General features: G+C 48.4%; 1 protein-coding gene across 1 annotated transcript in view; it reads right to left on the bottom strand.

Annotated features, from left to right (window-relative positions):
* The window catches only part of LGI2 (leucine rich repeat LGI family member 2), a 31442-nt gene extending 26014 nt beyond the window's left edge, over positions 1 to 5428 (bottom strand). The window contains exons 1-3 of the mRNA XM_084798662.1: positions 5004 to 5428; positions 3079 to 3150; positions 1116 to 1187 (exon numbers count right to left, since the gene is read on the bottom strand). Coding sequence (XP_084654788.1) covers positions 1116 to 1187; positions 3079 to 3150; positions 5004 to 5191 — 332 coding nt within the window. The 5' untranslated portion in view covers positions 5192 to 5428. The remainder of the gene's footprint in view (positions 1 to 1115; positions 1188 to 3078; positions 3151 to 5003) is intronic.
* Positions 5429 to 26757: the final 21329 nt, after the last annotated feature.

Below are 26757 nucleotides of genomic sequence, written 5' to 3'. Positions count from 1 at the left end.
TGGCCATGTCTGCGACACAATTGATGAGTTAGTTCTCTCAGGGAGAATTCTCTGATGCCTGTTTTTAAAAACTCTGGTGTCTGTTTAGGACTATACTATAGTATACCCTGATAAGGCAGCTTTCTCCCTGATGCCCTGGGCAGCATGTGAACGCCACAACAGAGAAAATCCAAGGTACCCCACAGATATTCATGGGCTCTTGCCAGACCCTGGTGGCTTCAGCCCTGCAGCTGTGACACTCTTTCCACAGCAAATGCACGCCGCAATACTGGATTACGAGAGGGTTCTCCAGAGAAAGAATTCCTGGGGAGCCATCACTCCCTGAGACCTCACCCCAGCAGAGAGCTTTCTTTACCTGGGATGTGTCTGGAATCCCAACGTCTACCTGTTCACCTCAGATAAGACAGCAGGAACAAGGCTTTGCAAATCCTCTGAATGCCAAACAAGAAAAATCCCAACTGCTAGCAGGATTAACGTTATCACAGACTTAACGAATACAAGGCTGGGACAACTTAAGGGGGAAGAGAAAGGCTTGGATGTGGGAAAGGCTGAAATAAGAACCATGGCCAAGCTCACTTGCTAATGGGGGAAACGGGACATCTGAGGAGGGGAAAATATCTCTTGCCCCTGCCTTTTTGTTGTTACGGTTTGGTTTGGTTTGGCTTCCATTTTTAGAAAAAGGAAAATCTAACTAGACCTTCTGCAGAAGTCACAGGAGATAGAGCAAATGGGGTATGGGACAGCTGGATAAAAACCAGGCAGTTTACCCCCAAATAGGGAAACTTCGTTTAAAAATAAGTAGCCCTCACAACCATCCCGCTCTATTCCTGGCCCATCAGCAAATCCATGCCCAGTCATGGAGGTAAAAATACCCAACACAATTTCCAATCCTGCGTACTACATGACAGATTGAGTGTCAGCAGAGAATGAGTGAGTGAGTGCCTCCCCTCCTGGCCTTTGTCCCCAGCCTCCTCCTGCCCCAGCATGCTGGGAAGTAAGTCAATCCACAGGTCAACGCTGGCATGAGAACGGGGCTTTCTTCACCCCCATCCCCTCCACAGGACACAAGCCAGAAAGCACGAGGAGGCAACACGCAGACACAGCACAGCACTTACAGGTACTCGAGATGGAAGAGGCCCGCAAAGGCATCATCCCGGATCGCTGTGAATGAGTTCGAATTGAGCAATCTGAAAACCAGACAGGTTATGTGGTTAAAAACCATTTCTTCTTCTTTTGCTAGGTGCTGATCCCTAGGCAAATGAAGGCGCCTCTCAGCCTAAAGGCAAGCCCTTAGGTCTCCAACTGTCCTCACCACTGTGATAGGGACAGTGAGGAAGGGGTCCCTGTTGGCTGAATTTCCTGCTATCTCCAATGTTAACCTCTCTCTCTCTCTCTCTCTCTCTCTCTCTCTCTCTCTCTCTCTCTCTCTTTCTCTCTCTCTCTGTCAGAGGATCTTAGGAAATATGACCAGATGATCATTATTCAAAAACAGTTTTCTGCTAGGCACAACAGGATAGCTAATGAATATTTCATGATGTCCAAGAAACCCTGGAATTACAGACCTGCAAGGATCTACCCCAACTGTATTCTAGAGATATTTGAGCCCAAAGAAAATAAAGGACTTGATGAAAGTCACAAGGTGGGAACAAAAAAAACAAAATCTTTCTACCACACTGTACATTCTCATGAGAAATAATCATTTTTAAAAGGTTAAGAAAGCTCTAGAAGACTATCACTATGTAGTTTTCAATTTAAGTAGCCAGGTAAATCTTTTTAGTAAGTATAGAAACTGCCTAAGATTATATCTAAGCTATATTTCAATGCTAAAATAATTAAGATTTAAAATTATGTTTTATTTATTTATTTGTTCATTTTGTTCGCTCGCTCACTCATTCATTCATTCATTCATTTGTTCTTTCATTCATTGTATAGGCGCATGACATATCTGTGGGCACAAGTGTGCCACAACACATGTGTGAGCTTAGAGGATCATTTGCAGGAGTCAGTTTGTTCTTTCTACCACTCAGGATCCAGGGATCAAACTCAGGCCATTAGTCACAGCAGCAAGCACCTGTGCCTACTAAGTCATCTTGCTGAGGAACAAAGTGAGATTTCTAAGTGGTAAGTTTAATGTTCTAGGAGCTATACAACGTGTTAAAAACCAAACTATCAACGGCAACTTACTGTGGCTAAGTAGTGATCTGTATTTTTCCACAGTGCATTGCTTGCTGCAGCGATGGTCCCGCTCAGTCTAAAAACTGTGATAAGAGTCTGTGCTACTTAGTCGCACTGCCTGTCGGTTCTCTGTTTTGTTTACTTAGTGCTAAGAATGGAACTCAGGCCTTCCTGCACGGTAGGATAGCATTCTACCACTGAGCTACATACCTACACACACACACACACACACACACACACACACACACACACACACACACCAGCCTAGTGAACTGCTTTCAAAAGGTGACTTTGGGGCACTTATTTTCATTATCAAACATCACCTGACTTGGGTTTCAGGGCCCTATGTGTGCACTCACCATGGTGACTTAGACACGGTTCACTAAGTAGAGCTGGGGCAAATGTAGCTTTGGGCTTTGGGTTTGGATCCTGGTCCTATTTGAAGACTGATAGCAAGATAGCCTTGGCTGTCCTGGACTCACTTTGTAGACCAGGCTGGCCTCAAACTCAGCGATCTGCCTGCCTCTGCCTCCCTGAGTGCTGGGATCACAGGCGTGCGCCAGATATCAAGGTTTTTAAAGGTAAGTTTTTTTTTGAGGTGAGATGTTTGGGGAAAACTATTCATTGAGGTGACACTCTGGTTATGATCAATGCAGGCACCTCCTAATTGCCTGCTCTGTGAATAGGATCTACCACAAAGTCCCAGCAGAGAAACTGGCATAAAATCAGAGAGGGAACCAACCAGAGCAGGAGGACAATGGTTTAACATGGACACTGTAAGACAAGCTAAAGCTAAGAGGCAGCCAGGGGGACTCGGAGAGCTGGTGTATTATCGGAAGACCCGCGCCAACGAGGACCCCACTTCAGGGACCCCCCACTTTGCCAGGAATGCCTCATACTCACAGAAGCTGCAGGGAAGGCAGGTGGGAAAACATTCGGTCCTTGATTTCCAAAAATGTTCCATTCACTAGGCTCCTAAAGGCAAGAGAGGGACAGAGTGAGGCCCAGGTTTCTTTCAGGAAATGCCCCAAGCCAAGTGGGCAGCTGGCCTCATCCTCCACCTGAACTTCACACTCCTCCTCTGGTGGGGGGGAGGTAGTGGGGGAGGGCAGCAGGGGGAGGGAAGCTTCATATGCTTGGCCACTGTCTTCCCAGGGAACAAGACGAGAAGAGGAGAAGCTGCTGTCCTATGCACGTGACCAATAGGAAAACTAGTGTGGCTAACTGACTCCTGGACCCTGGGCCTCCTTGCACAGACATTAGCTCAGCCAGCTCAAATCAATCCCCTAGCTTGCTTCGTTTAACTACAGGAGGCCCAGGCTGAAAAAAAAAAGGATAATTACTTCATCCAAGATTCTGTCTGTGCAGACACAAAGTTAATGTTGGTCCACAAAACTCTGGGGGTAGGATTAAGCATTCCCCTTGGAAGCACAAGTCTCTGAAAGACACGCAGAGCACGTCTGATTAAATGCACTGTGAAGGCCTTGGGGAAATCTTAGAGACACCTGAACTTGCCCAAGAAGTGAGAGGCAAGGCCATCTGCCAGATAAACAGTCAATTTGGGAAAGAAGCATGGTTGTTTCTGCCTCAGGGTCCCCTATCCTTTCTGGCCACAGCAGGATTTCCATACATTGTTGGAAAACACTTCAGCTTTGATCGCATCCCAAGGGCTTAACAAGATGAATTCTAGAATCTTCCATGTGATCTGATTTACCAATAGCAAGAATCAACAAGGCCTGCTGCTCCAAACTCTTACAACTTTTTAGAAACGTAAAAAGAACACGGACCCCAACCCTCTCCGTCCCTGAACACTGATGCTGTTTTTGCCTTGGAGAAGAGGCACAGGAATGACGGAACGCTCGAGAAAGCACAAGAAATGTGATCCTCAGGACTCCCTTCACCCCTAGGAATCCCTCCTGTACAACTGCAGGGAGTACCCCAGAACCTCAGCCTGGAACAGCAATAAAGATAACGCCCTAAGGTCCTTTCTACACCGACATTTCGCCAGTATGACTGTGTGAAAAGCACTTATCAAGTGGACAGAGGACCCTTTCTGTGTTCAGCCAGTGCTGGTAATACATCCCACCACGGAGAAAGGTGGTAAAAGAGAGGCCCTCTTGAACTCAAGGTGAGAAGTCGGGGTGGCTACCTACCCTAGGAGCTCAGCTGCACACCTCATATACTGTAAAGCACTTGGAAGCCCCTCTGCCCCCCCCCTCTTTGAAGCCACGTGGAGCAGCCCCTCCATTTCTAGAAGCTGCGTGTTTTTGCCCAGGCTAGGCTCTTCCTAGCCTGCAGTGTGGAGAGATCGGGAGGGGGTCAGCCTCACAGCACAACCGAGGGAGGCTGCGGTGAGGCCTCACCCATTCCTAGTTAGCCCGTTTCAGTCCGGGGACATTCAGCTGCTCTCCAGTCACACACACCCCCACCCACCCAACAACACAACAGAACCACTTAAAACTTTAAGGCACCCCAAGGATCACCCCGGGGAGCAGACTATGAACTCTGGTGCAGAGACCCTACCCCACGGTGGGCCCTGGGTCTGCAGCAGTACCAGCTCCCCCAGGTAGTAGGTCTGATGCAGGTGGCCGCGGGCCACAATGAAAAACTGTCAGGCGGACCTGTCTGGATTCCTGTCCTCTGGGGTTCAGAGTACCCCCTATCCTCCCTGCGGCATAGACTCCACCCACGTTCTGTGCCCCCAACCCAAACGCAAAGAAAGGGACTGAGGAGGAGGGTCAGGTGGCGCTGCCCCAGCACCAGCCGCAACTCCTTGGTGGCGGCCGGCGCAGGGCAGGGCGGGGCGGAGATGGAGGGGTCCCACTCACAGGGAGCTGATGTCGCCAGGCACGATTCTGGGCACCCAGGAGGAGCCCACGCAGATGATGGACTCCTTGGTACAGCTGCAAGTGGCGGGGCAGCGCGCCAACCGCCTCACCTGAGCGCTCGGCGGGATGAGGCACGCGGCGCTCAGCAGCAGCAGTCCCAGCGCCCCTCCGCCTCTCCGCAGCGCCATGCCGGGTCCCCTGGTCCCGGACCGGGACCGGACCCCCGCCGCCGCCGCCGCACCGCACCGCGCGCTCGGACCCAGCGCCTCTGCAGACGCGGGTGCCGCTTGCCGATCGGCCGCCAGCGCTGCTGGCGAGGACGCGGGCGCCGCGGGTGTGGGAGGCCGAGCCGCAGCCGAGCAGCATGCTGGCCGCCACCCCCACTCGGCGCCCCCCCACCTGCGCCCGGGCTGCTGGGCGGCCGCCGCACCCGCCTCACCCGCGCTGGCCTGACATCAGCACCCGCGCCCGCCGCGGGCCGGGACCAATGAATAATGCACGAGGGGGCCCGCCCCGCGGGGGAGGGGAAGGGAAAAGTTGGATGACCTTGGGGGAGGGGCGGGCCGTGGCTCAGACCCCTTGGGATCCCCACTTAGCCTAGCAGGAGCAGGGACCTGCAATCCTTCTATGGGCTGCAAAGAATTTCAGAGGCAGTGGACTCCTTCCTGCCTGGTCAAAATGTGAGCTTCCTTCCCAGAAGACAAAAAAAAAAGTAAGAGCAGTAAGAACTGGTATCCCCACACCCTCCCAAAAGTAGGGGTGGGGAGCATTGGCTTGACCTAGGAGACGAGTCTCTGCCCTGAATGCTCTGAAGAAGCCAGACCTTTGAGCAGACTTCATTTATTTTGGAGAGTTTGATTCACCAAAAACTGTGCCTTCCATCTCCTAACCCTTAGCCACCTTCCGGAATTTACTGATGAGAAAACTGAAGCCCCGAAGGCCTCAGTAACTGTGTCACAGTTAACACCAGAGAGAAAAACTGGAGTCTGAGATGGGTCCTTGTCACTAGCCCCAGGGAACCCCTTTTCTACTACTTCTGGAATTTGTCTCAGGGAGCTTGAATGTTACCATAGGGTAGTGTGCTACTGGCGAAATGGAGGAAAATGCCAAAGCAGAGCAAAACATTGTAGATTCCCACCCCCCCACACACCTCACCCCTGCAACTGCTCAGAGCTGTGACCTGTCCATCAGGCGACTAGGCAAACTAGCCAATGCAGAAGAGGGGATGTCATCAATACTGTGACTTATTTCTAAATCACGTTAGCACCATTCATGTGGATAATTTCCGGCTGCCCACTGTGGGACAGTGCATAGGGGCAGGAAACTTCAGTCTAGCTGGACAGATAGCCCAATGGGAGGACTTTCCCAGGGTTCCATGGATATAATAGACTGGTCAGAGCATTCAGGGATAGAAAGTAGGCTGCTAGTAGGGCACTTCATGGAAAGAGTAAGACACTGTCTTAGTTACTTTTCCTGTCCCTATGGTAAAATACCCTAGCAAAAACAACTTACGGGGGGGGGGGGGAAAGCATCTATTTGGGCTTACATCCAAAGGTAGTCCATCATTTCAGGGAGGTCCTCTGTGGTAGGGGCCTCAAGGCATCTGATCAGGTTTCTAGGAAGTGAAAAAGGATGGATGCTCATTTTGGCCAGCTTCCTCCTTTTTTAATGCAGTCCAGGACCCAAGCCTAGGGAATGGCGCCACCTTATGTCTGGGTGGATCTGGCCACTTCCGTTCGCCTAATTAAGATTATCCTGCACAGCACAGGCAGGCTGAAAGGCTGGTCTAGTCTAAGCAGCCCCTCAAGGGAGTGCCTGAAGGCTTGTGTCCTAGGTGCTCCCAGATCCTATCATGTTGGCACTTGGCCATAACCATCAAAGACATCATTGAAGGTCAACACGTATCCAACAGGTAGCAGTGATGTGAACCACTCCTCACTGATCCCGCGCACACACACACACACACACACACACACACACACGCACGCACACACACAACTGCCTTGAGGATTGGATCGTTCCATTTTCTAGGTCGAGAAACTGAGCCCAGAGGCATTTTTCACTTCCCCAAGCTCACCAAGGACCCAGGCAGAAAGGCTTGTATTCCAGGACTGGCTGCTGGGGTCTGGGGAGGGCAGAAGATGCCAGGACTGCACAAACAGTGACCCAGCCCTCCCCCCAATAGCACTGGCCCCTGTTCCTGAAAGGGCCCCAGGCATGAGCAAGTACAGAAGCACATGTCTAGACCTGGCCCATCTCTTACAGTCCTCTCGGTCACACCACGCCATCATCGGATGATTTTTTTTTTCCTCACCTGTACCATGAGGCTAATCATCATTACCACTGTCCTTAACGCCTCCTGGTATCCTAGTTCCTTTCCTATTACTGTGAAGAGTCACCATGACCAAGGCAGCTTATAGAAGAAAGAGTTTATTGGGTGAGTACAACTTCAGAAGGCAAGTACATGACCATCTATGCAGGGAGCGTGGCAGCAGGCAGGCAGGCAGGCATGGTGCTGGGGCGGTAGCTGAGAGCCTACACCCGAATGGGCAAGTCAGAGGCAGAGAGAGAAAGCTAACTTTGAGATGGCATGGGCTCTTGAAATCTCAAAGCCCACCCTACAAGGACATGCCTCCTCCCACACGGCCATACTACCCACCCTTCCCAAACAGTTTCACCGGCTGGGGACCAAACATTCCAATGCATGAGAGTATGGGGACCATCCTCACTCCAGCCATCACACCGTGCTAGAGCCAGCTGCCGCCCATCCTGAGCAGAGTGTAGGGGAAAGCCTGGAGGAGTAGGGCTGGCAGAGGAGCTGCTATTTGTTTAGGCTCTGGGAGAGACACTAAGTGAGTGCTTGTAAATTATAAGGCACAGTTTATAAATTAAGACATAAAAATGGAAATGCAGATTACTTTGATTTGGTTCCAAGATCTTCAGTAGTTTGGGGGTGGGGGGGGAATATAAAAGACAATCAGAGAGACACAATCTGTTTCCAGGAGCTAGTAAGAGTTTGTGAAAAATGTAAATGTCCTCATTCAGATGGACACGTGTCCTAGTGAGGCCTGCGGTGTATGAGATAGTAGAACTCCGGTCTAACACTGTCTGTACCTTACATTACTGCGCATGCCTCAAGCTCAGCACTGCATCCATTCGTGACCCTACAGTCAACCATCAACCGTGGGTCGCCACTGACTGGGAGCTTGCTAGGAGCTGGCAGTCAGTGATAAAGCAATGCCAAGACAGACACGCTTCCTACCTCTGTTGGAGACAGACCTTAAATAAAAGGACGTACAAATGAATACGCAATTACAAATGGAGAGAGAGCTGCTATGGGGAGATCTAGCTCTCATGTGAAGGAGACAAGGAGACAGCAGAGGCCAAGGACTGGGTGGTGCAGGCAGAAAGCACAGCACGTGCAAAGGCCCAGGACTGAGAACCGCTGAGTGCTGTAAAATCAGGACTCTGAAGGACAAATCAAAGAGCCTGTCACTCCCAACGCCAGAGGGAGCCATGAAAGGACTTGAGTCAGAGGATTGGCAAATTGGGGAAAGTGATCGGGGCAGCTGGGTCCCACCTATGGCAGGAAAGATGATGGCGGGTGTAGTTTCAGGAGGCATCTAAAAGTAGGGTCAGCAGAACTCACCGTTGGGTTAGATTCAGGTGGGGAGTCCAATGAAACGTCAACGTTGCTTCTCAAGGTTTGGCTAGAGCCTGTGGGTGATGGATGGGGCTCCACTTGCTAAGATGACAACATCTGGAAAAGATGAGGGCTTGATGTCAGGAACATTGAATGTCAGGAACATTTAAATGACCAGGAGGCACCCAAGTAGTGCACATGCCGAGTGGGTCTTTCGATGCGCAATCATACTGGTCGGGAGGAATTACAGAAGGAGGCCTTCATACGCTCAGTGAAGCCTCAGTTCTTTCTAAGTTCTCAGTGTACAGCCGGTTAATTGCAGAAATGGGAGACATTTCAGATGTACATTAGAGAGAAGACATCCCTCAGACGTATTCAGTCAGGAACAATGCATATTACAGAGAACCGTGGAGCTAAGAATACTGCAGTTGGAAATGTATTTTTAGATCACAAGTAATCTTCAAATCCTAAACTGACTATATAATAAATCTTCTGAGAATCTCAGAGCCTTCCTCATGCTGCCTCTGTCTCTCCCCAGCTCGCCAACCAAACCCTACCCGTACCCCCGCCTGACCTTCCCACAGAACCACAGGCTGTGGAAAGCCATCTCAACACCTGATGCCCCTGGCTCCCAGGCTTTCTGTAGCTGGAGAGAGAGAGTTGCTCATTCAAACCTCAGAGGCACTTGGTTTCAATGACTGCACTTTGGTGATGCTGCCCTCTCCCCCCTCCCCCACCCCCCGCCGCCTGGCCTCCCCGCCCTGCCCCGCACAGAGTTTGCCAATCCCAGTCTGACCACATCACCCCAAGCTGCCACTCTTGTGTTTGGCTGCTGATCAAACAAACCATTTCAAGCTACCCTCCTCTGCTGTTGTCAAGAATCTCCGTAGGCCTCCCAGGCTGGAACTCACTCTGAGCTGCCCCTTGATTTCACTCAAGTCCCAAAGGACTGCCTGTGGGTGTCTGTCTTACCCCTATCCAAAGGACCCTGGGACACTGGCAATAGTGTTGTTGACCTTTGTCACCTCCTCCTCATCACCTGTGAATGGAATACTGTGGATCTTTGTTAGCCTGCACCAGCAGCCACGTGGTCTCATAAGAACAGTACATAATTTTGCATCATAAAGAATCAGGCCTCTTTGACCACGTGGCTCACTTGAGGAGCACCTTCATCTTCCATTGCAGATGTCACCTCAACAGATTGTTCCAGACACTCCATTCTTCCGGCCACACAGACTGAGTAATTAAGCTGTGTTCGTAAGTATTAAATTTCAAGTCCTAGGAGGCACATTCATGAAGAATTGTCTGGATAAGGTTAGTCTCTAAAAATGTCTGATATGAGTTGCTTTGATATGCTAATTGCCATGAGAAGACCCACCCACTATGAGCAGGATCATTCCCTAGGCAGAGGATTCTGGACTATGTAAGAGTAGATAAAGTAGGGGCTGGAAAGATTGCTCAGCAGGTAGGAGTGTGAGCTTCATTACAGAGAACCAAGTGAAGTTGTCAGTGCCCTCATCATGTGGTTCCAAGGGAATCCAACATGTCTGGCCTCTATGGGCACCTACACTCACATGCGTTTATTCAAATCAAACAGAGACACAGGTAATTTTTTTAATTAAAAAAAAAAAGAGTAGAAGGCAGGCATGGTGGTACACACTTTTCATTCCTGCACTAGGGATGCAGAGGTAGGCAGATCTTTGTGAGGTGGAAGACAGCCAGAGACGCATAATGAGACTGTCTTGAAAAAATAACTAAAAGGCCAGGAGCAGTGGCACACGCCTGTGAGTTTGAGGCCAGCCTGGTCTACAAAGTGAGTCCAGGACAGCCAAGGCTACACAGAGAAACCCTGTCTCAAAAAAAAAAAAAAACCCAAAAAACAAAAAATGATGATGATGACGACGACAACGACAGTAATAATAACAATGATAATAACAAACACAAATTTAAAGAAAGAGTGGACAGAGTGAGCCGAGCACTCTTATTGCTTCAAGCTCCCGTCCTCTTGGCTTCCCTGCCTTGATGGACTGTCTCTTGAAGAGCAAACTGAAATAAACTCTTTCTCCTTTAAGTTGCTTCTGCCAGGGTATTTTATTACAGCAACAGCAAAGGGAACCAAATGTAGGTCTCACAAAGCCCTTGACTGAGCATGTTCATGAAATGCAAGGGAGCGCTCTCTTTTGTACCTGCGAGGGAGCTGTGTTGTTGGGAGTGAGAGAATTCACACAGCCAGAGGGAAGTCCACCTGCTGAAGGGCTGCTGCAGCATTTTAGGGACCTCAAGTCAAGCACCCCCATTCACCTGTTCTGTCCAACTTAACTGGGCTAGCTGGCCAGGAAGCACCCGGTGATTCTCCTGTCTCCACACCCCCAGCTCATTACACCCAGATTTTTACAGTGCTTCTAGGGGAATCCAATTCAACTCTTCCTGCTTGCATAGCAATCATTTCTTCACTGACTAAGCCATCTCTCCAGCCCTCTTTCCCCCAGTGCTGTGATATCCTATAATATCCCCTTTGTCAAAGAAATTTTGATCATATGGTAGTTTTATTTTTACCAAGCCTACACATTTATGTATATTATGGCACTCTTCACAATTTTCAAAATATAGGACCAACCTACATGTCCATCAACAGATGAGTGGATAAAAACTGTGGTCCATATATATTGGAGTTTTACTCAGCATAAGGAAAAGCAAAGTTGGGGCTGGACAGATGGCTCAGTGACTAAGAGCACTGACTGCTCTTGAAGAGGACCCATGTTCAGTTCCCAGCACCCGCAAGGTTGGTTCTTGATAGGTACTGTCTACATATGGTATGCATACCTACATGCAAACAAAACACTCATACCCATAAAAAACAAAAGCTTCTTTTAAAGTACAATGAAATTATATTACTGCAGTAAAGTCAAAGGGAATAGAGATCATCATGTTAAATGCAATAAGCCTGACTCAGACAAACATCACATTTTTCTGATATGTGGAATATATATATGTGTGTGTGTGTGTGTGTGTGTGTGTATACACATATATGCAGCATGTACATTTGCTTATATGCATAATAATATATACTTGATAACGTGAGAACTGCTGGGATGAAGGGCGAAATGGAGAAGTGGGTGATGGGTATCCGCAAAGTACAAGACGTGCATGTACTGAAACATTAAAGATGCCATCACCTCCACAATCAATATATGCTAATATTTTTTATTTAACTTCGGAAAAAAAAAAAGAAATGTGGACACTCAGCAGTGCCCTCTCTCTTCTCTTGAACAGCATTTGCTAGAGCATTACCTGTGCTCATGGTCTTCTCAGAGAGCCTTTGCCGGCTTATTCTTCTCTGCCGTGGTTTTCCATGCTTTGACCCTACATTAACTACCTGTTCTGTCAGGGATTGCTATATTGTTTATAGGAATCTGTTTTCTTCCATTTATTCTGGAGTTCTGCACTTTGTAAAAATTACTCCACCAGTTAGAGTTACTTCATCATACAAGTCACTTTATCTTTGCGTTACTTTATATTTACAAGCCAGGATGCCCTTGATTGTGTTCCTACTTCTAGGGGAATGTGCTAAATCTAGCTGAGTTGAATGGGATAGAATCACACCAAAGAGGTCGCACAGAGGGGGTCTAGGATCATGTCACCTGCTCTGCATGGAAAGTGTTCAATCTCATAGTCATGTGACAATTTTACAGGCTACCTCTGCTCCTCTTAGTGAACATGCTTAGACTTATAATAATGGGCCTTAAAATAGCCTCTAAGCTGTTCTTTCATCCCAAATAAAAATGAATCCCATGCTTTACATTCTGGTCTTTTATGTTCTCAAGATTCATGCTTTTGAAGTAGCCTTTGGTCCCTACTTATTTTTAATCTATGCCAAACCAAATTAGAGATTTTACAATTTTTCTGTTTCATAGCATCTGTTATTCTGTGATATCTTGCTCTTGATCAACTGGCCCAGCCCACATCAAAATGTATTCTGAAGGAATCATCTGAAAGGCTTGCACATGAACCCCAAAGACTGCCTATTTATTGGGCTTTTCATATGTCATGGCTCAAATATAAACTGTCCCCTAAAGGCTCCTGCTATGAGCATTTGGCGCCCAATTTGTGCAACTATTTAGAAAGCTGTGGAGCCTTTAGGAGATGGGCCTTGGCTAGCCGAAGTAGATCACTAGGGATGGGCTTAGAAAAGCTGTAAACTGCCCCTGCTTAACTTCTCTGCTTTCCTGGTCTGCCAAACTGTGAGCATCCCAGCCACATTCCCTAGACCCTGCCATAGATGCAGCTGCCCCACACCCCACCACACATGCAGATGCCCCACACCCCACCACACATGCAGCTGCCCCACACCCCACCACACATGCAGCTGCCCCACACCCCACCACACATGCAGCTGCCCCACACCCCGCCATACATGCAAATGCCCCACACCCCACCACACATGCAGATGCCCCACACCCCACCACAGAGGCAGCTGCCCCACACCCCACCACACATGCAGCTGCCCCACACCCCACCACACAGGCAGCCGCCCCACACCCCACCACACATGTAGCTGCCCCACACCCCACCACACAGGCAGCCGCCCCACACCCCACCACACATGTAGCTGCCCCACACCCCACCACACAGGCAGCCGCCCCACACCCCACCACACATGTAGCTGCCCCACACCCCACCACCCATGCAGCTGCCCCACACCCCACCACAGGTTGATCTGTTTCACAGTCACAGGCATACCTTTCCCATCCCGGTGGACTGAAGCCATAGGCCATAATAAACTTTTCTTCCTTTGAGTTTCTTCCAGCAGGTGTTTTGTCACAGAGCCAAAAAAAAAAAAAAAGAAAGAAAAAAGAAAAGAAAAGAAAAGAAAAAGTAGCTAGTGCAAAAAATGGTACCAGGAGTGGGATCATTGCTATGGTAAATCTGACTCCATGGCTAGTAGTGTTTATAAATGATTTCTAAGAGAAATGTGGAAGAGTTTGGGAATGGAGACTAGAGAAGCCCCAGAATACTGAGAGCAAAACTCAATAGGTAATATGTGGTAAGTGTTCAAAAAACTAGAATTGAGCCAGGCATGGCGTCACATGCCTTTAGTCCCAGCACTCTGAGAGGCAGAGGCAGGCAGATCGTTGTAGTCGAGGCCAGCCTGGACTACAAAGTGAGTTCAGGACAGGCAGGGAAGAAACGTAGTTCTCAGACTTAGACTAAGAGCCATGGTCAGGATGGCAGAAAGACATTCCTAAAGTCAGAAAATGGACCCAGCTTTACACTACACCCTATAAATCTAGCTATGGGTGTCTCCTCTTGGCTTCACCTATGTCTTATAGAAAAGATTCCTCAGAAGATAAGTAGGCAAAACTTGTTTCTGATCACACACACACACACACACACACACACACACACACACACACACACACACACACACACATCTTCCCTTTCTGAGCACTTTAGAATGTAGTACTACAATCCCAGATACCAAAGAGCATCAAATATGGCATCAGAGTTGATGGTTTGAACCCCATTTCTATTGTTTCTCTTCAAGATCCTGACTTTCTGCTTTGAAGGTGGAAAAGGACAGAGCACATCACCTCATTGCTAGGGGCGTCAGTAAATTTCTTATATGCGATACAAGTTAACCAAGCAGTTATTAGGTTGGTCCCTATTTGTTTTTATTAAGAGCCATAAATTATCACAGGTACTGACACCATGATACATGTGTGTGTGTTGGCTAGTTTTATGTCAACTTGACATAAGCTAGAGTCATCTGAGAAGAGAGAACCTCAATTAAGAAATTTCCTCCATAAAATCAGGCTGTAGGCAACTGTGTAAGGCATTTTCTTAATTAGGGATTTATAAAGAAAAACCTATCCCTAGCAGTGCCATCCTTTGGCTAGTGGTCTTGGGTCCTATAAGAAGCAGACTGAGCAAGCTGTTAGGAACAAGCCAGCAAGCAGCACCCCTCCATGGCGTCTGCATCAGTGCTGCCCTCTGGGTTTCTGCCCTGTCTGAGTCCCCGCCCTGACTTCCTTTGATGATGAACAGTAATGTGGAAGCATAAGCCAGATAAACCCTTGCCTCCCCAAGTTGACATTGGCCATGCTGTTTTATTGCATCAATTGTCACCACAACTAAGACAATGTGTAACTACGCATAGGTACTGGTTGATATGAATCTAAAGACAGATAATCTTCTTCCAGAAGCTTGAAATAGCCCCCAAGGAAATAAGATTCCCTTGTGTCAGGAAAGCCCTCTGGGATCTCAGCAGTGTCTTACTTTTTCCTCAGTACTCTACAGCTTCAAGAGATGGGATGTGTGTCCAGCTGGAGACTAAAACACATTATCTTTTTCTCTCCTAGTGGCTCCTATGGGCTTGGTGCTATCCTGGACTTTGAACCCAGTGTTAATGTGATGTTTGCTGCCTTCAGACCACCTTATATGCCTGTGAATCTAGTGGACATGTTGAACTGTGTAGTTAACAGCCACACCCACTCTCAGCCAATGGGATTCACAGGATCCATTCAGAGGGCAAGATGGCTAAAAACCCCTAACTCCACCACTGCCCTTATGCCAGGGCAACACTGGACCTGCCACTGCACAGATACAATCCCTTAAACAGGCCTCCTTGTTCTGTGTCTTTCAGTGACCTTGGAGCTTAGAATGTATGTGGCTACTAAAGACTGGCAATTTGGCAGGATGGGCGATGGTCCATCATTTATTGAAGGTCAAAGGGTCATTTCTGTGCAACATATACCTGTCACACAAAAGCAGGCACTACACGGAGCAGATAGTCATAAACTCCAGGTTTGTCCTCAGCAGGTCATCTTTGCTCCTGTCATATTGAGGCTTGCCTTCTGTTACACAGAAAACTCTGAGAGTATCTGTTCGAAGCATGCACATTGTTGAGATATTTCCCTTATCTACTCACTTTGAAGAAGAGAAACGGCCCTTAGGGGCACAATGACAGTATCTGACAGCCACACGGAGGGCTCACAGTTTACAAGCCTTTTCACCCCTCTAATCTCAACAGCAGCTCATGATAACCCTGGGACAGAGGAAGCAACTAAAACATGTCCAGAATCAGACAACTAGTGTCCTTGTGTCAAACACTGGACTGATCAGAGTTCTCCTTCATCCATAGTGCTATTGATGGGTGTCTACGTGAGGGGAAAATGTACTAGCGCCTTTAATATTCTGGAGAAGGCAGAAACCTGGCCATTCTTTCCTCCTCATGCAATTTTTAGAAGGCATCTTTGACATTAAAATTTGTCCGAGACCAAGACGAAGTACATCTGTTCTTTAAGTCCCTCAGAGAGTAAGTCTTGACAACTCAGACACATGGGAACTTCAAGATGACCGTGTCCAAATGTCCCAGGAGGTCCCAGCTGAGTGTTGAGGGGATGACAGAAGGAATGCTCTTCATAAACTCGCTCCATGAAACTAGGGCCTGGATGGAGACAAAAATCCCCAAGAAGCAAGAGAGGGTTGTGAAAGGTTAAAGAGAGCAGAAAGGAAAAAAGACATAGTCACCCTTGTGAGGTCATTCCTGAGGGCTCTAGACCAGAAAGGGGCCAGAAGGAAAGCTGTCCCAGCTGCTCTCCACAGCCCTGCAAGCCTCTCAGCAGCTCCCAGGGGGTGCCGTCCCAGACAGCACTATTTATTTTTATTTTTTTATCCTCTGAAAGAAATAATGGGATTCATCAATAATGTCTTGGCTTTAGGCTCATTTGGGAAATCTGAAAATGTGCCCCAAGAATAGCATAGTCTGATTGACTTTTCTATAATATTGTGGACAATGTAATTACAGCTGGATTCCCCAGAAAGATTCTTAGTGTCCTTCTGGGTTATGGACAGGCCACTGGAAAAGGCACCTATCTGATGGCCTTCAGAAGACCAAAAAATTGATACTGCTGCTGGATCAGTGGAGTGCTCTTGGTTTTTCTTTCCTTTTTTTTCTGTGTGTGTGTGTGTGTGTGTGTGTGTGTGTGTGTGTGTGCGCGCGCGCGCGCGCGCGCGCGTGTGCGTGCGCATAATGTTATATTGGGGGCGGGGCACATGAGCCAGTGAGTTTGAAGTCAGAGGACAATTTGCATGAGCCATCTCTCCTTCTACCATATAGGTTCCAGGGATCAAATTTCAGGTCCCCAGGCTCAGCAGCGAGTATCTTTAGCCACGGGATCACCTCTGCACCCACAGCAGGATGCTCTAAGCCTTTGTCTGCTTCAGTGTGTGGTGCCATAGGAGCTGCATCTGCTCTCGGGCTCGCTCTGGGCTCTCTTGGACCTCTGGCATGCAGTGAGTGCTATTTGACATTGCTTAGAGGCACAACCTGATCTAGAGAGACAGGGGAAGGTCCACCAAGGAGTAGAAGATAAAGAAGAAAAAAACCAAAGTGAATCTGGGCAGGGGAGCCACCTCTGGCAGGGCAGACACAGACACACAGTCTCTGCCGCAGGGAGGAGTCCCACATGGCTCTAGCGGAAATGACTGGGGCTGGTCCCATCACCTTGTTCAGTCACAGTCCGGAGTTCCTTGGAGGAAGAAGGACCTAGGCTTGCAGGCTGAGGGCGATCCCATGAAGCGAACAGCTGGAAGCTGTCAGCTAAGCACATGGCTAGTCCCTGTTGTGGGGAGCCATCTCAAGTACCATTGTCTGGATCTGCTGCAAAGCGTGAAAGGCATGTGGGTTGAGTCAGTGAACATAACACAGAGAGGACCTCAGTGAACACCGCTGCATCTCTCTAGGCCTTTCAGACTGACAGAGATGTTAGTGATGGCACCTCACAGGGACTCCTGGCTCTCTAGGGCTCAGCTGGGCTTCCTCTTACAGACCGTAAGTGGTGATTTAGTTTCACGGTTCCTTAGGAATTGATAACACAGGTCAAGAAAGATGGAGAAGAAGGTTTGGAGTATACCTCAGTTAAAGAGTGTTGGCCACATCCATGCAGTTGAAGAAACCTCTCATCACAGGCCAGAGAGTCAAACTGGATCTGCCATCTTCACCGTGTTATAAGGATAAGCTGAGACTAGAACAATTTCAAGGCCAACCACCGAAGAAGCTGCAGAGGACACCATGCCCAGTTGAAGGAGGCCACACTCAGTCAAGAAGGCCACTCCCGGAGAAGGAGGCCACGCCCAGTTAAGAAGTTCATGCCCAAGTGAGCCTGAACCAGCTGCTGGCCTTTCAGTAAATCAACCGCAGACCTCAGAGTTCTGGGTCCCCACAATGGATCCCCAGCCCAAGCAATCCCATAGCTGACCTATTAGGCACATCTAGAACTCTAGAAAAGGGATGGCAGAAAGAAGAGCTTGCTGGCCTTTCTGCAGGAGGCGTGTGACAAAGGGCAGCTCCCAGGGCCGCTGCGAGCCGAGCCCAAGAAGGTTGGGAACTTGGAGCCAAGGCACAAGGCACAAGGGCAAGGTGCCTGTTGGGGGAGTAGTGATCGTCAGATCTAGTTCTCTGGCCCCTCAAGTCTCAGCAGCTACTGTTCCTTTTCAGTAAGGCACTGAGCACAGGTGTATGCAGTTCGCAGCAGGTGCATCTCTGTAGCAGAGTCAAGTGGGCCACCCTGGGGTGCGTGGCTGGCATGACTTCCTGCTTCTCCAGGACAGCACATTCTGTCCTGCCTGTTGACCTGATTCCCAGAGCCAGGTGACAGGAACCCTGTGGCCATGGAGGTAATTAGTTTGTGATCCAGCAGTTTTAGGAAATGACTCACCCCTCCCTGGACAGGTGAAGGACTCTCAGGAGGCAGGAAGGAGAGAGAGAGAGAGAGAGAGAGAGAGAGAGAGAGAGAGAGATGGAGAATGGAGAATTGGGCTTTTCTGTCGTGACTATCCCCAGCTAACATGGACATAACGTTTGGGGAGCGACTTTCTCAGCCAAAGGGTGGACAGCAATGCTGGTGAGATCCCGCCATGCTGACGAAGCTTGCACCCACTCAGGTGCCAAGGACTGTGGCTCCACATGATCCCAGTTCTGTCCTCATGGCCTGCCCCTCACCTTCACTGAACCATAGTCCATGGTTCTGATTCTCCTGATTTCAAATGGGCCCGTCCTGTCCCTGCTGCCCTCTGATAGGTTCCCACCCTCATCTCCATCCATGCACACAGCCTTTTGTCCCTAAGTGGTTCCCGTCCTTGGCATACTTGTCTGCACATTTGTTTACATGGGCTTGTTTTCTCATAAGAACCTGATCCCCAGGATAGACCATCCCTGAGAGTGAGGGCGTGTGTGAATGGCACTGAGCCTGCTCCCGCAGAGGTCCAAGGTAGACCCTTCCACTGCCCCATCACACAGCACACTTCACATTGCCTAATGGCCTCAAATATTTGTCGGATGAATAAATGAAAGAACAAGCTCATCCCAGAAATCTCCAATGTGACCAAGCACTGGGATAGATGGGCCTTGAAGAAATGCTTTAAAAAAAAATGGAGGATGGGACAGAGGGAGCCACATAGCAAGAAACCAGGGAAAACCATGGGCTCTCAGGACCCCTGGAGTCATCAGAACTCTGGTCTAAGAAAGGAAAGAGAGGAAAGGAAGGGATGGGAAAAAGGAGGAATGGGCGTGGGGAGAGAAAGGAGAAATTGTTCGGCTATCACAGGCCCATCTCTACGTGGTCCTGAACTATGTAAGCCCATGAATCATTCAGTTCATGACTTCCTCTAATCTTGCAGTTGTACGTAATACTGTCCATAGGCTGATGGCTTTCTTTTGGTTCTTCTTTACAACTCTGTAACTATGGTTCTGACCTACAGCGCCCCTCTTCAGCCGGGGGTGGCATTGCAGGGAGTCATTTGCCCATCTAGTCCAGAGCTCCTCAACTTGACCACTGAGGTTAACTAATTAGCACAGTTCCTACATAACTGTGGACAGTCTCTACACGTGCAGGCCATACATCGCGTAAGTTTAAGCATGTGTACTCCTCATCATGCACACATATGAGACTGTAAATATGTCGTCCGCCCTGGCAGGTCACTTCAAGGATAGGCATTCTTTACATCAGTCCCAAGGAACTAGAAATCCTCTACCCTGTGGTCCAGTGTCATCTTAATAGTGACCCTTTTGCCCTCACAGTCATTTCCCAGTGCCCTGGGTTAGACCTTTGACGTGGGAATTTGGAGGAGGACACAAGTCAATGCAGATAGTCACAAGATGTCCTCACCTCAATCTTCTGATCAACACTGAGCTATTTTTATTTTCTTCATATTAAGTCTTTAAAACACAGAGTTGAGTCTTACACTGAGGCGTCAACTTTAGTGGTGTGTTTTGCAGTTAAATGACAGTTTACACTCACGGCGCTAAATTTTCCTCAGCTACATTTTATCCATGCTTGTTATTTAACACATTTCTAGCTGAAAAGGAAGCATATGCCCAAAAGTTTTCAAAACAGACTTCAAAGCTGTCCAGTAATTGAACCGAGAACCCGAAGGGCCATCTTCCTTCACTATTCTGCATGAGAGCACACGGGGTGTCTTTCCCCACATGGGGTGTCTTTACCTACTTGGGGTGTCTTTACCAACATGGAGTGTCTTTACCTACTTGGGGTGTCTTTACCCATTTGGGCTGCTACCACACCCTTAAACTTCCCCTAGAACTACAAGCTACATAAACTGTTTTTTATTAAATAACTGGCCTTGGGGATTTTGTTATAGCAACTGAGAGTCTAAAGGAACCTTTAGGGGAGGGAAAATATTATCTTAGAGCATGGAGCCGTAGGCCTGGAGGCACTGGCACCTTCCCTAGCAGAACCTGGGAGGCCTGCCCCCATAGAACAGCTCACTGGTCTTCACTCCCTTCTCCCTGATAAGGGAGTTGGGGCTCAGGGAAGTTAAACAGCTTGTCCAGGTCACAGGGCACATTTGGTTCACAGCTGGCATAGTCCTTCCCACTTTAGGAAACCTGGTGGTGGCTCGGCTCTTGGCACTGACTTCCTCGTTCTCTTTCTGTCTCCCCTTGAGTTTTGTTCTGTCGTTCTAACTCCCATAGGCTCCACTTCTCACAGGAAATGGAAATGCCAGCGCAATGAATTAAGGATCTCAGGCAGACTCTTAGAAGGGCTCGGGAGCCTTTAGTCTTTTAATGGCTTTCTGGTACGGGGGATACGAGCTTCCAGTTTAGCGTGCTCTCAGCCACAGGTGTCCAGCTGCGCTGGGTGAACTTAAGCATCTTCTAGGGTCCTGAGAAACCCTTTGTTCTGAACCAGCCTGATACCTTGGAGTGTCTAATCCCCGCACCACCTTACACGTGAGTGAACCTCCATGGACCATTTACCCCGAGGGAGGGAGACAATATCAGTGAGTTTTCTTGGTGCTATTGTGCAATGGTTGTGGCTCAAGCATATACAACGTTAAAACTAGATAGTGACAATCAGATTGAAATGTAAAATATGCCTTCCTCAAACTCCAAACTGAAGACACCACTGTGGGGGATTTGTTCATTCAACAGGCATTGATCGAGCACCTAATCTATGCCAGGCTCTGTCCCTGGCCTTGGGGCTGTAGGAAGTCAGTCTTTGTGAAGACCTTACCCTCTAGAGTTGGAGACTGACAGGTATACACACAGTGAGAAGTGTCCCGAAGGCCATCTGAGGAGATGGAGGGCCTTTAAGAAGCTGTTCATGCCTATAATCCCAGCACTCGGGAGGCAGAGGCAGGTGAATCACTGTGAGTTCAAGGCCAGCCTGGTCTACAAAGTGAGTCCAGGACGACCAAGGCTACACAGAGAAACCCTGTCTCAAAAAAAAAAAAAAAACCCAAAACAAAACAAAACAACAACAACAAAAAATAAAACCAAAGAGAAAAAGAAGCTGAGTAAGTGGAGGGAAGGTTGGAAAGGTCATACTGCACAGAAAGGACAGAAAGCAAAACGGCCTTGAGGCGGTTGAGGGCTTGGTGTGTGCAAGGGCTGACAGAAGGCCGAGGCAGCCAACCCTGGCCTTGAAAATTGGCAGGCTGACGTCAGAGCAGTCGGAGGGAGCTTACAGGGCACAAGGAACAGTTTGAGTTTCATTTTAAGTACAGTGGGGGTAACTGAAGGAAGGGAAAGAGATGCCAAGCTAAGACAGGCAAAGGGCTTGCTGTGCAAAAGGGAGACCAGCGAAAGCAAGGGGAAGCAGGAAGGCCAGGTGCTAGAAGAGTCCTGGGGAAAATGTCACACAGTTCTACAGGGTTATAGACTGGCCCCTGTACTTCCAAGAGTTTCAAACCAGACTTAGCCTCATCCTTTCGTGGCCACCAGTCCTGGAGGAACTTAATGTGGATAAGTAGATACAACACACAACCATGATGCTAACAGCTAAGAGCGGACAGATAATAGCATGGGTCCTGAGCTGGCCATGTCGTGTCACCCCATTTGAACTTCAGCGCAAGTCTCTCAGGTGTGTACTAATGTCACCATCTGAGCCGATGTAGCCAGACATCTAGCTAGGAAGTGACGGAGCAGGATGTAGACCCAGACCTATGTGGCTCTTGCCTAACATTGGAGAGATGACCTCCAAGGTGCGCTTTAGGGCTCGTCGTCTTCCATGGTATCTGCACAGGCTGGGGTTCGGTACCTACAGAGAAAACAATAAACACCTCCAAGCCTTGTCCTTTCCTGTGACTCCCATGGGAGCCTAGCACTCACTCATGATGAGCTTCAGTAATATCTGACCAGTAAAGGGCCAGTAAAGGGGAGGGGGGAGGAAGGAGGGAGGAAGGACAGAGGGGGGAGGGAGGGAGAAGTCTAAGCCATTCAGTCTTTTCCCACCCAGAAACATATTGCTCAGGAGCAGAACAGTAGGTAGCTGGCCTAGGTGTGTGGGCCCAGAGCAACAATTTTCACTCATTAACTCATAATGAATGAGATAAATAGTAAACTGCGACATGCCATGAATAAAGTATTATTGCGCGTCGAGGTGTTCTCAATGCTCTCAGATGACAGTCAGCCAAGCTGCTGTTTGTTGAAACAACTACAACAACAACAACAACAAAAATAGCCCTTCAAGTACTTGATTCAAGAGTTTGGCTCAAACCATACATACCACCTGAATGAATCTGATCTGCAAAGATGTGGCCGCTTCAGCTTCCAATCTGGCTAATCAGACTTCTTTAACAGGGTTTGAGAACCAAACGAAAAGGCCGCGTGAACCAAATAAAGGCTTCACAAAGCCACTCTCTCAGCACAAGTGCCATGCAGTCCAATTCATTACTATATCATGATTGCCACTATTATTAGTCTGTTAGCCCTGGGTGCTAAAGAGACTGGCTCCTTTTCTCTCTTCATTTGATTTCCTTTTCCCCAGAATGGAGAAAGGAGAAAGGAATGTTGGAGCCATGGGACTCTGCCATTAATTAGGCTGTAGAAACTCTTGCAAAAACATGAGCCATTATGACGGGCAATACCCTTTCTATTCCCACTTCATTTATCTGAATCAAGTTGGCTGCCTTTCATGAAGACATTCAATTAATCCCATAAAGCATTTCTCATCGCTAACAAACGCCATCCCAGGGATGCCAAAACAATCCCAAAGCAAGGCGAGTGCCCACGGGTTAGAAAGGCCATTTGTCAGATGCGGTGTGATTACCTGCTGAGCACAGGCACTGGGGTAAACGCTGTTCTGCGAGTGAAAAAGCAAGCTTCTACACAAGATTGGTGTGACATCACTGAGGGTAGCTGCTTCCCCAATTCCACACCAGAGGACAAAACATCCAAGGCCCATGTGTGCTAGGCAAGTGCCCTGTACTGAGACAGGACCCTAGCCCGTGTGGCATCTTTAAACGCATGTGGTGTGTGTGTGTGTGCGCGCGCGTGCGTGCGTGTGTGTGTGTGTGTGTGTGTGTGTGTGTGTGTGTGTGTGTGTTTTAATTCATCAAACTGCACAGAATCATCACTGTCATGTTTTTGGAGGAAGGAAACTTGTGGTTTCCTGGACCTCTTTTGGTGGGGAGTTGCAACAAGGAACAGGTGAGAAGGGAAAAGAAGGGCAGCTTGGCTGCTGACGGAGTAGGAGAGCCATTATCGTGTTTTCTTGCTGTCATGCCAGCTCACAAAAACCCGTGTTACCTTTCCTCCTGAAGCAGAAGACTATGGTCAGTCCTCCTCTTCTCCCTCCCCTGGAGGTTTCTGTAGGTTCCATAGGACAACCTCCATCTCCTCCTTTGCATCTTCCACAAGCTTCCACGGTCCATGCCTGGTGGCCCTTGCTCCATCTTCAAAGCCCATCATTGTCACTACCACCTCTGTTTATACTCTACCTCTCCTCCAAAGTCTATGCTCCTCCTGGCTCCTGCTCCCAAGGCCCCCGTGACCCACTGAGCCTGAGTGACCCAGGATCATCTCTCCCTCTCAAAAGCCTTCGTTTCCTCTCAGATAGAAAGTGCCATCTGCCACTTAAGGTGACCTGTTCCCAGTTCTAGGGTTTAGGGTTTGGGCAGTGTTGGCCTGTCTGGCTCAGAAAGGGAAATAGAAGGAGGTTAGTGGGGGGGTAGGTGCGTGGTCAATACCCGTAATACCCTTCGCCTTTCAACAGCTTTTCCTGAAGTATGTCTTAGTGAAGGTTCCAGGCCCTAAAAGCTTTGTGCTTGGTCTATTCCTGGCCTGCTTTGTTGTTGTTGTTTATTTGTTTGTTTTATTTTGTTTTGTTTAGCAGTTTGAACTGCCCTGTCAGGGAGCTGTGGTATGTGATTAGCCAGTAAGAGAGGCAGGAAGGACAAGAGGGTGTTTTTTCCATGGCCCTCTTGTCTAAGGTTGGGGCTCACCATCCCCTGAACTCCAAACACACAATCAAGTCACATCCACCATGGTCCCAGCCTCCTGTGGGCTGTGCTGACCCCTAAGCTCTGATAATACCAGATTGTCACGTATTAATTTCCAGACTACCTCTCTGTGGCCTTTTGAGTTCTCTCACCAGCACCACGCCCCCCCCCACCCCCGCCATCACTGGTACGACCAATGGCTTCGTTAAATTTCCTCTCTACACATACTTGAAAGGGTTTGTTTTCCTAGTTGGATTCTGATTGGTTAAGTTGGTGAGAAATTAAATAAACTTCAGATAAAAATAGACACTTATTTCACGATACTCTCACAATTCAAATTAAAGTTCTGAGACTCTTCTCTCTCTGGGAATTACCCCAGAATCAGGGTTCTGAGCCAGACAAAAAGGTCCCCAACCAGTCTGCCACCTTTCTAGACCTGTCACAGATAACAACAATATGGGTATTTAAAAAAATCACAGAAATGTATTCTCAGGTCTGGAGGCCAAGGGCCAAGACATCTAAAACCAAGGTGTCAACAAGGCTGCGTTCTCTCTGTCTGCCTTATGTGCGCAGCTTGGGTCCTAGAACCCTGAGTGGGAGCTGCGAGGGCATAAAGCTGGGGTCAGATGGGCTGTGGCACACTCTGATGGAGCAGCACCTACTCCTGTAACAGCCCAGAACCTCAGCAGGTTTATTATGGGCGAGGGATTAGCTAGTCTCGTTAGGAGGTCCTCAATAGACAAGCAATCTCAGATTGTAAGAGTCTGAGGAAAGGAAGCTACAGCTGCTAGATTTTGCACACATTGACTGTGATAGTCTGGAAACACTTGCACAGGAAGAAGGCTTCATCAGTTTAGACCCTGACCCATATAGGGGAAGACTTTACCAATTACCCATGGGTCCAAGGTATCGGTCCTTGTCAGGGCTGTGCCCATGTCCACAATACACACTCACTTAGGACTTTACTCACTCAGGTTTCCTCTGCTCCTGTGCCAGAAAGCTCTGAAAGAAAAGGCTTGTGGCCTCTTCCAGCACCTGGAGCTGGAAACATCCCTTGGCTTGCATCTGCATCCCTCTAGTCTTTACTCCCATCCCAATGGCACCTCCTCTTTGCAGTCTCTCTGCCTTTCTTCAGCAAAGATACTTATCATTTACCTGGATTTAAAACCCTTCCGGGTAACCCAGGAACTTAATCACATCTACCAGTCTCTTTTACTAAATGAGGTCACAGACTCCAAACATAATATACAGATGTGGGGGCTAGCAAGAAGGCTCAGTGGGTAGAGGTGCTTGCTGCCAAGCCAGAAGACCTGAGCTCAGTTTCCACAACCCACATGGAGGAAGGAAAGAACCCACTCCCACAAATTGTCCTATAACACACACACACACACACACACACACACACACACACACACACACACCAAATAAATGTATTAAAACTTAAAACATTTCTAAAAGACACAGATACATCATGTGTATGGAAGTACCATTTAACCTATTACAGTGAGTCTTACTGCTATAGAGCAAATTGAAAATGTGTGTGTGTGCATGTGTGCCACCTCTCTCTCTCTCTCTCTCTCTCTCTCTCTCTCTCTCTCTCTCTCTCTCTCTCTCTCCCCCTCTTTTTCCTCAAATTGAAAATGTATGTGTGTGTATGTTTATGTATGTATGTGTGTGTATGTATGTACGTGTGTGTGTGTGTGTGTGTGTGTGTATGTGTGTGTCTCCCCTCTGTCTGTCTCTCTCTCCTTCCTTTTATTCTTTGGCTCTCTGTGCATCTGTCTCTACCTCCCAGCTTCTTTCTACATCTTCCTCTCCCCTCATCTCCGTCTCTTTCTTTCCCCTCACTCCCTACATGAATTCCTTTATGCCACTTCGCTCACTAGACTTAGTTCTCAGCATCTTTTGCAGTTCCAGAAAGGTCAACACACAGTGTGTCCCCAGCAGATACTAAAAAGCTGTCTCTGTCCACATCCCCAGAAGCTGGTCAACGGACACAGTAGCTTTTGAACACTGCTATACCCTTGGCCAGTGCCAATCAACAGAAAAAGAAACCTCTCTGTGGAAAGGTGTCAGGGTTCCATTTTTATCCTTCTCTGCCCCACCTTGGCAACAGCTTTTCCTCATCTCAATCTAAATGTACGTTTCCTGGTTTATTCTTAGTAAACATTAGTCTGCCAGGCTAAAGGTTGGCCATCAGTGCAAAGTTCCTCACAGAGCCGTCTGAAGGCTTCACACGTACTGGTGCCCATTGCCTCACTCCAGCTGACGTAAATGAAGACTTCCGGAGGCTTCTTGGAGGTCAGACCCCAGCCGAAGACTTCCAATGGCTTCTCAGAGATTAGACCCCAGCTACAGGGTTCAGAGAAG

The sequence above is a fragment of the Acomys minous genome (genome assembly GCF_964271855.1).
Source record: "Acomys minous genome assembly, chromosome: 10".
Taxonomy (NCBI): domain Eukaryota; kingdom Metazoa; phylum Chordata; class Mammalia; order Rodentia; family Muridae; genus Acomys; species Acomys minous.
Note: the sequence above shows the minus strand (reverse complement) of the source record. Positions and strands in the feature narration are given on the sequence as shown.